General features: G+C 47.8%; 1 protein-coding gene across 1 annotated transcript in view; it reads right to left on the bottom strand.

Moving 5' to 3' along the window:
* The window catches only part of BMP6 (bone morphogenetic protein 6), a 163,675-nt gene extending 151,374 nt beyond the window's left edge, over positions 1-12,301 (bottom strand). Inside the window, exon 1 of the mRNA XM_017526736.2 lies at positions 10,760-12,301. Coding sequence (XP_017382225.1) covers positions 10,760-11,408 — 649 coding nt within the window. The 5' untranslated portion in view covers positions 11,409-12,301. The remainder of the gene's footprint in view (positions 1-10,759) is intronic.
* Positions 12,302-12,734: the final 433 nt, after the last annotated feature.

Consider the following 12,734-nt stretch of genomic DNA (forward strand, 5'->3'; position numbering starts at 1 on the left):
CCATTGTAGTGGGCGAAAATGAGTCGTTTCTGTGACAGAAGACTCCATGGAAGTGTGTAATCTGCTCCGATAGATCCATAGTAAAGACCCCAAACTATGGGTAAGAGCACATACGAAAGTGGAAATAAATTCAGTGGAGTTGCCAATTTTATTAATGGGAGGAAAAGAAGAAAGAAAGGAAAGGAAAGCAACAGGAAAGGGACGCTGACACCCACTGGGTACCGCCTTCACCCTGGCAGCCACGCAGATCATCTTACAATGATGACAGCTATGGCATGCATAACAACAGGGCCAAACAATCTCAACTAATCAGAGTTGGTGTTAGGAGGCTCTACTCTAAATAGACCCCATAAAAATGCAAAGGCCTGTCCAGCACGGTGGCTCACACCTGCGATCCCAGCACTTTAGGAGACCAAGGTGGGAGTTAGAGCCAATGTAGTGAAACCTCATCTCTACTAAAAATACAAAAATTAGCTGGGCATGGTGGCACATGTCTGTAGTCCCAGCTAGTCGGGAGTCTGAGGCAGGAAAATCACTTGAACCCGGGAGGCAGACGTCGTGGTGAGCCAAGATCATGCCACTACACTCCAGCCTGGGCAACAGAGTGAGACTCCATCTCAAAAAAAAAAATAAAAAAAAATAAGCAAAGCCCTGCTCCATGAACCTTGGGGAGAAAGGCAACTCTCCAGATATCTTCAGCTCCAGGCACCTATGGCCTTCACACTCTTCCCTCCACACACCTTAGTCCTGCGGGGGGATATCACTTCTCTTTTTGCTCCATTAAACAGCTCTGCTCCCACAGAGAAGTTTTAAACCACAGCGCATCCTAAGTCAGGTGTTATGGAACAAGGCTGAATTTCTCAAGCCCACTGACATTGCCATGGCCCCGAGCTCTTACCAATTTTGTTGTTGTTCTTGTTGTTTGAGACACAGTCTCACTCTGTCACCCAGACTAGAATGCAGTGGCACGATCTTGGCTCATTGCAACCTCCGCCTCCCAGGTTCAAGCAATTCTCTTGTCTTAGCCTCCCAAGTAGCTGGGATTACAGGTGTGCACCCCCGCCCAGCTAATTTTTGTATTTTTAGTAGAGATGGGGTTTCACCATGTTGGCCAGGCTGGTCTTGAACTCCTGACCTCATGTGATCCATCCACCTCAGCCTCCCAAAGTGCTGAGATTACGGGCGTGAGCCACCACACCTGGCCCTCTTACCTATTTTTAAGAGGTTTCTTCTGTAAGGGTGCAGAATGGGGTGAGAGATAAGGGGTTGGCGATTTAGCTAGAATTCAGTAATACCCCACTACAGTGAGTAATTAACATGAAGACAGATGGAGAGAATTCACTAAATGTCTCACCTGTACAATATTCGTAAAGGAATAAACACAAACTCCCAATACCTCAAACAAATTGTTCTTCAGTTACTACATTTCTTGTTTTCATTATTGTCTTCTCATATTTACCATTAACCTGTGTAGCTCTTTTTCATAGCAAATAGTCCAAAGGCAAATAAGCCTATTCGATATGTCACTTACAAAGAAACTCTGGATTGATGGAGTCTCTATTAATTGAGTTTTACTCTGATCTAAATAGTCTCTCCTAAGGAAGCCTTTTAAAGTCCCCTGACCCTGCCTCTAGAACCAGTAAGCTATTTTTGTCAGTTTCTTAATTCTAAAGTCACATTAAATTTCAATATAAGTTTTCAGAAAGAAAGGAAAAATATTTAACCTCTCCCCTAATAACCACTCAAATTTTAATAATTCACAAGCACAGAATTCCTATAATTCTTATTCATTCTTCAGGCTTCTTTATTTTACTCCCCCAAATCCTGCCTAGCATGGATCAAACAGGCACAAGCCAGGGAGAAATTTAATCACTCATATCTATGCCTGAGGGATTGTCTAGGTACTATGGTGACAGACACCTCAGTGAAAGTATGTGGAAGAAAAAAGATTTTTAAACTCCTAGACTTAAAAAAGGAAAGAAGGAAAGATTTCTGATGGATTTGTTGTCAACACATAGAAGCCTTATAAAATAAATCCCACATTGTCACAGACAATCAAAATTACTTCTTTAGACACCACTTTAGTAAAACTCCAGAAGAATATTTGTTCTTTAACTGAGATATTTTATTCCTCTTTCTCCAAACTCTGTGTATTTTGAATTTTTATGCTTTCATTCACTTGTTTTTCCTTGTTTAATGTACAGCTTCTCCACAGAGGATTTGTCGGGGAGAGTAGTTTCCCGACTGCTGGGCATGATACCGTAGTGGTGGATAATGTCATTACACATTTGTCCAAATCCACAGAATCTGCAACACTCAGACCGAACCCGGATGTAACTATAGACTTTAGGTGACAATGATGTGCCCATATAAGTTCATCAATTGCAACAAAGATACCAAACTCTGCTGGGGGATAGTGGTAACAGGGGAGCAAGTACACCTGGGGGTCGGGGGTACATGGGAAATCTCTGCAAAATTTTGCTCAGTTTTGCTGTGAACCTCAAGCTGATCTTAAAAAAAAAATAAAACACTCTCTTTCTAAAAAATGTACAGCTTCTCCATTGTTAACTTATTCTGATATGGAAGTCTACACATAAAATCTGAATAAAACACAAAGTCAAGTAAAAAACTTTTAGTCCTTAATTTTGTGGTTTACAAAATTCAGTCTTAGGACTCTTCAAATGTAATTCATAGATTTAAAAGGAGGGAGGGAAAATAACTGATCTCAGAGAATAAGCAAGGCTAATTATAAAAAAAAATCTCCTGGCCTAATCAGCACATAAAACAGCTCTCCCCAATGATATGGTTCACTCATGCTCTGCCGAGACAAAAATCAGATTTTTTCCAGCCCATGTTCATGTACAGGAAACCAACAGGACTGTAAACACAGGAACAACAATCCACAAACGCAGATGTTCTGGAAGGTAAAAGGGCAAGCGGCAGGAGAGTGATAATAAGGCCCGTGGCGGATATCGGAGGTCAGGGTGGAGCGGGCTCCTGGGCTCTGCCTCCAAGGGGCGCTGTTTTCTGCGCACTGTGAATTCACTCCACTCCACTCCTCTCGGTCACCACCCGAGCTCTCTGGTGATGAGAAAACAATCTGAACATATAATCGGCCCTGTGTGACAAGGACGTTTCAGGCCTAAGACAATCACGACCTGGACAGCAGGAGTATCAGTCATCAAGGGCGTATGCCTATAAACCAGAAAGTCAGGAAGGCTCTCCCTCTTGGAACCAGAACCTCATCCTGCAAAAATGTTTGAAGGAGATTCTTCAACCCAGTCATCTGGGACCGTGTTTGAGATAACGAGACCACGGGGACCCATCAAGGAATTACCTGATGTAATTTAGATATCATCTCTATTATGGACCCGATCTCTTTAATAATGGAGATGGGAAGGGCAGGAAGAGAATCAGTGGATATCAGTGGAAAAATGCAGCTCAGAGAAACGTGGTTTTCAACTCAGTTTCGGAGCAGAAAACAATTCTTTGGGGTCAACAGTCCTTTGGCATACCAAACAAGAGGATATTTATAGATATACGTAGCATTTTCTTTTCTAAAAGTAGAGTTCTGGTAGAAGATGCTATCCACTAAGAGAAAAACCCACACAATTCCAGATTTGGGCTTCCTCAGCTCTTCCAGGATTGTGCTCTTGCCTGCTTTGTAATTTCTCCTTCATTATCCATTCCCGCCTGGCCAACGGCCCTATTGCTCTGATGCACTAGGATCTCTGTGTGGTTCCATGGATTGTCCCTCAGCCTTAAGGGGTAACAGCAGTAAAGAGAAAATGGTGGTGAAAACATCTAACAAATTTAACTGCAAACAAATGGATTAGATGATATGCAAGAACTTTCCAAGCTCTAAATTCTGTGATCTACGGCGAACATATATTCACCAGTCATCCCAAACTCATTTAACCAACAAACCCCAAATGGGTTTTCTGTTGCTAGGGCATACATGTCCCCAGAAAAACCATGTTAGGGATGGTAGCTGTGTTCCCAGCCTGGCCTCAGACTCTGACTTTATGCATAGGGTGTTAAAATACTATATATTCACATTGGGAAAAAAAGCACAGAGAACAAAATCTTCAAAACACTTGTAACTGAACAAAAAATCTGATAAATTTCAGTGACCCACAACCTGTCATTGATTTCTATTGCTTGCAGTAAAATGTGAACAGGTGGAATATAGGTTCTGAGAACTTCTGATATTCTCAAAACTTAGAGGTTAATGGCACTGGTTCTAGAGTAACTCTAATTTTCACTAAAGTGGTAATGGTTTTCCTTCTTCATACAACTATCACCACTTTCATACAGTCCAGGAGAGACTGGGGCTGTTTTCTGACTCACGTTTCCACTGAGTAAGAGCTGGATCAGAGATGGGAGTGAGGGTGTTGAAGAGAAGGTAAGGGTATGATCAGAAAAGAAAATGTATTTGAATAAAATTAACTCAGCCATCATGATGAAAACAGAGAAATAAGAACAACATAATTCACTGGTTCCTTGTGGAGAACACAAGAGAAGATGCCAGCCACCCTCCATACCTGCCCCCCGGGTGGTACCCTGCGGCTGGGGCAGCCCTCCTGCCAGGCACGTGGCTGGGTTGTGCCGTGGCCTTGGGAAGGTGGGACAGGACGGTTAATGTGTAACAGCTGCTTACATGAATGAGGACTTGGTAAATTGTCTACTCCTGTCTTTGGGAGTTTCAGATATTTATGAAAGCTCCTAGTGAAAAACACAATTATCTAATTAAAATATCTTCTACTTTTCTTCCCACTGCTGGAAGCACCAAAGATAGCAAAATAACTTAAATTCTGAATGGAAGAGGAAGAAAAATAGAATAAAGCTCAAAATAGAAAAATGAAAACTGTAATGACGTGCTAAGTTAACAATTGTCATTTCTGGCTGGATGCAGTGGTTCTAGCCTGTAATCCCAGCACTTGGGAGGCCGAGGCAGGCAGATCACTTGAGATCAGGAGTTCAAGACAAGCCTGGCCACTAAAAATACAAAAAAAAAAAAAAAAAAATGCCGAGTGCAGTGGCAGGCACTTGTAATCCCAGATACTCAGGAGGCTGAGGCAGGAGAATTGATTGAACCCAGGAGACGGAGGTTGCAGTGAGCTGAGATCTTGCCACTGTACTCCAGCCTGGGTGACAGAGCAAGACTCTATCTCAAAAAATCAAAAACAAAAACAAAAACCAATAGTCATTCCCTAGAATAATTCATTTCTGATATAAGATGGGAAGCATAAAGTGAAGAATTAGTTTGTGAAAAAGTTACAGAAAGCTGCCTAATGATGCAAGACATTGTACGCCCTTCATTTTCCTTGTCTAACTCAGCTTCATAAACAGGAATGAGGCAGAGATAGCAGGCCTGCTGTCTTTTAGTTTGCTATACTATACTATGTTTGATACCAGTATTCATAGTCAAGTAAAATATCAATTTGAAATCCAACATATAAAGTAGCTAATCTCTAAAGACGCAGAGAGGCAACAAATTATTATATGCTAAATAAAGCACTGAACACTGTTTTTGTACTAATGGAGATTCTTATCCCTGGGAAGCCCTCCTCCAAGCTGATGAGAGGTAAGCTCTCAAACAGAGGAACTAACCATGATTCAGCACATTGAAAAAGGATTTATACCCATTCTTAGAAGGACACCCAGAGGAAACACCATCTGAGGTCTGAACAATGGTATCTGCTTGCCCTTTGATCTTAGTTTAAGAACACTTTGTACAACTCTTTTTTGGTGAAATGCCACCGAATTTCAAATTTACTCAAGAAGCAGTAGAAGAACATCTACTGCTTCTTGCAACCAAATTCTCCAAACTGTTTTTGCTGTGAGTAGCTTGCAAGCATGGACTTCTTTTCTTTTCTTTCTTTTTTTTTTTTTTTTTTTTTTTTTTTTTTTTTTTTTTTTTTTTTTTTTTTTTTTTTTTTTTTTTTTGAGAACGAGTCTTGCTCTGTCACCAGGCTGGAGTGCAGTGGCGCAATCTCGGCTCACTGCAACCTCTGCCTCCTGGGTTCAAGGGATTCTTCCGCCTCAGCCTCCCAAGTAGCTGGGACTACAGGTGCATGCCACCACGCCTAGCTAATTATTTTTTTGTATTTTTAGTAGAGACAGGGGTTTCACCGTGTTGGCCAGGATGGTCTCGATCTCTTGACCTCGCGATCCGCCCGCCTCGGCCTCCCAAAGTGCTGGGATTACAGGCGTGAGCCACCGCGCCCGGCTGCATGGATTTATTTTCTACGAACAAAAATCTTCGAGTACAAGCAGCTTAAATGAAAACTAGTACTACTGATCTATGTTTAGGAGAAAAAAACAGTGCACTGTATCTAGTTACAAATACAAACAGCGGGTATTCCATTTTTCTTGCGTCTAACAAGAGTAATTTTGTTCAGAAAATTGCCAGTATTTTTAGGGCAAGTTTCTTGCTGCTTGTACTAATATATACTGATTCCCTTGATTCCCTTTCTGAGCATAATTTGAGTTTTTTTAAGTTTCCATTTAACCTTAGCATTTGGAGAGCAATACCTCAATAATTAAAATAAGTGAATCTGAAATGCAGGTATTTAATTAAATGTTTTTACTACTCTCAAATGTAATGCATATTACAAATTAATATACATATGAATGACTAATAAAAAAGGTATATTAATAAAGCATGATGATTTACCTCGAATGCTATGAACCTCCCTGTCCTAAATCTCTTCAATTTAAACTTTTTACTCAATAAAAATCAGGTATACCCTTTCTAAATAATCAAATCTTCCAGATCAGTGAAATATGAACTTGAAGCATGGGCTATGTCCATATTTTCACTAATTCAGTCTTTTCGAAGCACCTTCCATGTGGTCAGCATTATGTTAGGCACTTGGGCTACTGTGGTGGGTTAGTGTGGTTTCCGCCTTTGGAGGCTGACATCCTACAGGGGAGACAAACAAATGAGTAAGCAAATTTTAACAAGAAAAAAGAAAAACTCCTTGTGATAAGTGCAAGGAAGGAAATAAACAGTGCTGTCATGGTACAGAAGTGGGTGGGATGGGGGCAGGACCGGTTTATATGGAGTTGCAGAGAAGGTCTCTCTTAGGTGAATCTTAAGCTAGGACCTGAAGGATACCTCTGCAAGGTCGACAAATTGGCAGGGCTGCTGATTAAACTGCCAAGACATTTTTAGCATTAGAAAACAAATAGAAAATGGCCCTGAGTGAATGCAGGTTCACGAGCTCACCCAGGCAGGCACTCTGCACACACCAGCAGCAGACGGTTAGCATTTAGAAGGCGACACATCCCAGCCTATTCACCCAGAAAAAGAAACAGTCAACATAAACAACAATGAGCTGGTAGGATGACCAGCACTTGCGCTATGAGAGAGAAATTTATCCTGTTGATTCATACTTCCTGATAGTCCAGCTGGCTTACAAGGCTCAGGGTGTTTTAAATGTATTTCATGAGTAAATTATTCCCCCAGTCCCAGGGAAGTCGGATGTTTACAACTATGTAATACTTTCCCTTGTACTTCCAGTTTGTAATTTACTTAACCTAGTAGGTAGAAGAGTACTTTAAAATACAGCACTGTAATGTTTATCTTTCTGCAGATTCTTTCATAGATGAGTCAGGCAATGTGGCAGTTAACATGGCATTGACACCAATTAGGAAATCAAATTCCCCAGCATCCCTATATAGAGAATCCAACACTGGTAAACAATAACTTTCTTCAAATGAACTGTCCTTCCTATGTTCACAGTCATGGCAATCAGATTTTACCCCATTCTAGCCTCTCACGATGAAACACCCCTTTTCTATTGCTAAGTGGATTAAGATGAAATAGAATTGCTTCATCGGCAGGTGGCATGGCATGCTGCTTGGATTCTACTTACCTGCAAAAGTTTTCTCTTCATACTATCATTATGGAGTCCAGAGCTGGACCCACAGTAGCTATAACTTGTACAAGGAGCCCGGTGATGGGATATGAGGGGCCTGGGGTAGAATTCCCATCCTAGAATTCTCTTTCAGTTCCATGTCAGCCTGTCCTGGGGGCTGAAATTGCACTACTGGGTGAATTCTCTTGAAATTTCTCAGGGGATTTTTTTTATATATATCTTTCAAAATCCTTTATGAAAAATGTCAATATCCCTAGGGAGATCCTATGTTAAACCATCACCCTCGCAGGATTAGTTGACAGCCAGCTTTAAGCAGTGTGACTCAAAGCACTATATACCTGTAGCCCACGAAAAGTCAGAAAAGGAACCAATAAGGGGAATAAATGCAGTAAATGTGACTGTACTTTACAAACTCACCTTAAGCCCAGCTCTTGAAATTTCAAATATCATCTAAGGCAGCGGTTTCCAAACACTGAAATCATCTGAGCAGTTTACAAAACACTGACACCGCTGGGCATGGTGGCAAAACTCCTATAGTCCCAGCAACTCAGGAGGCTGAGTCAGGAGGATTGCTTGAGGCCAGGAATTTGAGTCCAGCCTGGGCAACATTGGGAGATCATCTTAATTTTTGTACAAAAATATACTGCTACCTGGCTTCCACCTCCACACATTCTGATTTGATATGGAGTACCACCTGGGCATCTGGATTTTTTTAAGGTGTTCCCCCCCAACCACCACCACCACCTCCCACTTAACACCCAGGTGATTCTAAGGTGTAGTCATGCTTGAAAGCTTTGGTCTTAATCTCTTACTGGGATGATGTATTGATTTCTTTCAGACATTGGGATCCCCTGTGCCAGTGTTTCTTGACGATGGTAGCACATTAGAAAAACCTAAGGTACTTTAATAATAATAATAATAACAATAATAATAAAATGCCTGTGCCCCACCCTCAAAGACTCTCCGTGGTCTGGGTCCACGGAGCAGCTCTGATATCCCTAGATCTCTAAGTGCCCCGGGTGATGCTCCAGGGCACCTAATGCTAAGAGCCTCAGGCCAAGCCCAGGAATTGCTTTCCCAGGGACTGTAACACGATTCTCTGTGAAGTAGCCAGGGGTGCCAGCTTTCCTCCCCTTTGTCCAGGTTAGGACTACCCCCAAAAGACAATAAAACATTTCCCCAAAGCTGTCAGGAAACCTGAGGGGGGGGGGTGTGGAAGGAGAGGAGAGGAAGAGAGCAAGGGGAGGAATTTATTAAGTCAGAAGCAGCAGAAAAGTTAGAATAAGGAACAGCGCTGGTTCTCTGCCACTCCGGCCCCCACCCACTACAAATTTTACTGACTGGCATGAGAGTTTCCTTATAATGCTTCCTGGAGATGGGTCAACCTTGGATTTGGTTCCAATAAATTGTGAAAATTCTTGTCCAATCAGAACCCCGGACAGTGCAAGCAGCCAGACTGGCAGGCCCTGAGCCTGGACTCCCTGTGAGATTCTGTTTCATGAATTTCCCAGGAGGATTTCTGCACCACTTGGATGCCAATCGCCCTGCCTCCACACCCTCCCCTTGCCCTCTTGGCTCTTACCCCCCACGTTCTCTCCTTCAAAGCTCAGCGGAGTTGGGAATCTCAGATAGATTGGTAAAGAAATCACCCAGATATTCTACGCAGGAATCATTCCAGTAAGTAATGCCATTAAAAGACCGGAGTCTTTGACGTAGCTGGGAGACCCATGTGCTCCCTTAGCGAGTGTCTGCTCATCCACTCAAGGGCCTGGGCACAGCTACCGTCTTACACGGGAAGGAGGCCCGCGAAGACCCACCCCGCCGCGTGGCTGCACCCATTCCGGGCGTGGCCACTGCACCCCAGGTCTGTCCACCGACAGCGCGTCCCTCCATCCTATGTCTGCACTGAACTAAGTCAGCTTATGAATGAAGGGCAGTGCAAACCAGAGGCACTGGCTCCGAAGAAAAGTGTCTTCTTTGCACCCTTCTCATTTACAGATGAGAAAACTCAGAGGGGCGGGAGCGGGGAGAAAGGGCGATGTGACTCGGTCCGGGTTTGCCACAGAACGTTTGTGGCGGAGCTCGGTTTAGCCGCCCTTGAATTTCCATTCTGTTGCCTGGCAACCGGTTCAGAGGAGCTCAGCGACCAACCCCGGCCCCTACCCCGCACCCTTCCTCTGCCCGTGCAGCTTGGGCTGCATTGATCAAATGTTCAGCCTTTGGGGACAATGGCCAAGGGCATGTGAGCAGGGGCACAGGATGGATTACCCCAGTAATGGGAGTTTTCATCCCACCCCAAACAAGAGCAAGCCCCGCCCGGCTGGGATCCGAGCGCCTTCCGCGGTGCTTTCGGGACTTTCCTCTGCAACCTCCCCCAGTGCCGTGGGTACCTCTAAACATACTCAGGCCAAGTTTTCCAAGTTCCCAGCCGCTGTCGGATTCCCTAAAAGCCACGGTGGGAAAACGCACTCCGAGTTAGGGAGCAAAAGAAGGCATTTTAGAGGGGAAAATCGCATTGAAGAGCCCTCTTCCCAGGATGGCCACACTCAGGCTGGACTTTTCTGCTGCAGTTGAGTTAACATGGCCAGAGCTGGGCAGGAGAGAAAAAAACGCGGAACGTGCTCCGGGCACCCGCAAAGACACACCAGCTGGGGGCAGCGCTCCCGGGGCCTCAGCGCGAAGCTCTACCCTCGGTGCGGGGGAGCGCATGTGCAGCCCACTGCCGCGCAGGTGGCGGGAGCACAGCCCGCCTGTCCCCGCGTCCTCCAGGACACCAGGCGGGACTGGCGCACTGGGAGCTCCTCCGCCCCTCTGGGCCCGGGACACTGAAAAGGGGGAAACGTTCTCGTCTTTAGGTTACCCTAGATCCTTACCCAGGTTCACAAAGCTCATGACCATGTCCGCGTCGTTGAGGAAGGCGCTGTCCTGCGCGCTGGTCAGTGGGGACGCGCCGCGGCTGCCCGGTCCGGGGGCCAGAAGGCTCTTGCGGTTGAGCGGATGCGCGGCGCCCGGGGGCGGTTGCCGTGGCTGGGATGAGCTGGTTCCTTCTCGGGGCCAGGGCTGCTGCCTCTCCCCCTCCGACGCCCCATCCTCGTCGTCGTCGGCGGACAGGGCGTTGTACAGATCCAGCATGAAGAGGGGCGCGGACTTCAGCTGCCCAGGAGGGGGATCTCCGCGAGGCAGCTGCTGCTCCTGCGGGAGCGCCGGGGGCGGCGGCTCTTGGAGGCCGTGCAGGGGCCGGGGCCGGTGCGGGAGCCCCAGCACCGACAGGATCTCCTTCTGCATCTCCCGCTTCTCGTGCGTCTTGAGCCGCCGGTAGAGGAAGCCCGAGGAGGACGACTGCGGCGACGACGGCGGCTGCTCCGCGCGTCCCGGCCTCCCGCCGTCCCCCAGCAGCTGCCCGCCGGCGGCTGCGGCCGCGGCAGTGGACAGGGGCGGCCGCAGCGGCGGGGGCCCGCAGCAGCTGCACAGCAGCCCCCACCACCAGCACAGCCACTGCGCCCTCCGCCCCAGCCCCGGCATCCCCGCCCGGCCGGGCTGCCCCAGCGGATCCCGCGAGGCGTGGAGCGGCGGAGCGAGGCCGGAGCGCGGCCCCTGTGGCCCTTGGCGTGAGCAGCCCCCGCCACCTCTCGGCGGGCTCGCTTCCCCTTCCTGGCCCTCAGTCCTTATCTCTCATGGTCGTACGGGGCGCCCCCAGTTGCCCAGGCTGGGGGGGGTGGCGAAGGGGCGATCACTGGGAGAACTGCTCGAAGGGGAGGAAGGGAAGCCCCACAGCCTAGCGCAGGTCTCTAGAGGCGCGCGGTCCCGGCCAGGTGCGTCCGAGTCCGAGCTGCGCTGCAGCCTGCGCCCTGGCTCCTGGGCGGGTCGCGGCGCGGTCACTCCGGGCCTTGGTGGCCGTGCACGTGCGCTGCCCCGCGCCCTCCCTGGCGGCTGAGTGGGACCCTGGGTGGCGGGCAGCGGGCCGCTCACGAGCTGCGGGAGATGCCCGGCATCACTGCGGCGCACGCCCCTCCCGAGATCGCAGGGCCACCGTGAAGTTCACCCCGGCGCAGGGCCCAGGCTGCGGCGACAAGGCGTCCCGAAATGCCAGTCTATTCCGCGAGGTTTAACTTCCTTGTCGCTCACGAACTCCGCGCCCCTGAGCCCTCGGGCACCGTCGCTCCCCCTCAAAATCTCCGCGCGCCGCTCGCCTCTTCAAGCGGAGGCGGCGAGGATCTTGCTTTCCGTTCGGCGCTCGCCCGGCTGCCCAGCACACCCGCTCGCAGAGGGGATGGGAAGGAAGGGAGCCAGTTCACCCAGCAGCGGCCGCGGCGGCGGCGCCGGACCTCGCAGTCTCCCGCCTGGCCACGCCGCGCTCCCCGCAGCGGCCAACGTGGGCTTTCTGCGGCGCGCCCGGCTCAGGTACAGCACTCCAGCTCCGGGACTCCCCGCCCCGCGGTAACCGACAGGCTGGCAGCCAATGGGGACGCGAAGCTCGCGGGCTATTTAAATAGCCCCGCCCCCTTCTTTCACCCACCCTCTCCCGGGAGGCGTCGCCTCCGCCGCGCGTAGGTTTCGAGACCCGGGAATTCTTGGAGGCTTGCGAGGAGCCGCGAGGTGCCAAAGGCAAAGAGATCATCGCTAGGAAGAACGATCTGACCAATACCCCAATCTGAAGCTTTCTCTTTACCATCATTTAAAACGCCTAAGTGGATGCTTTAAATAAAAGTAATAACAGTGATTAGATCACTATACTCCCAGAATTGAAGAAGAAAAGAAAAATGATAGCTTTTCCATCCCTTCCTTAGTTTCTCTTACTGATGCAATGTAGGCGTTTAGCGGACACGTGGCTTACCACTGCAGCTGCTG

The sequence above is a fragment of the Cebus imitator genome, unplaced genomic scaffold, assembly GCF_001604975.1.
Source record: "Cebus imitator isolate Cc_AM_T3 unplaced genomic scaffold, Cebus_imitator-1.0 Scaffold43, whole genome shotgun sequence".
Lineage (NCBI taxonomy): Eukaryota > Metazoa > Chordata > Mammalia > Primates > Cebidae > Cebus > Cebus imitator.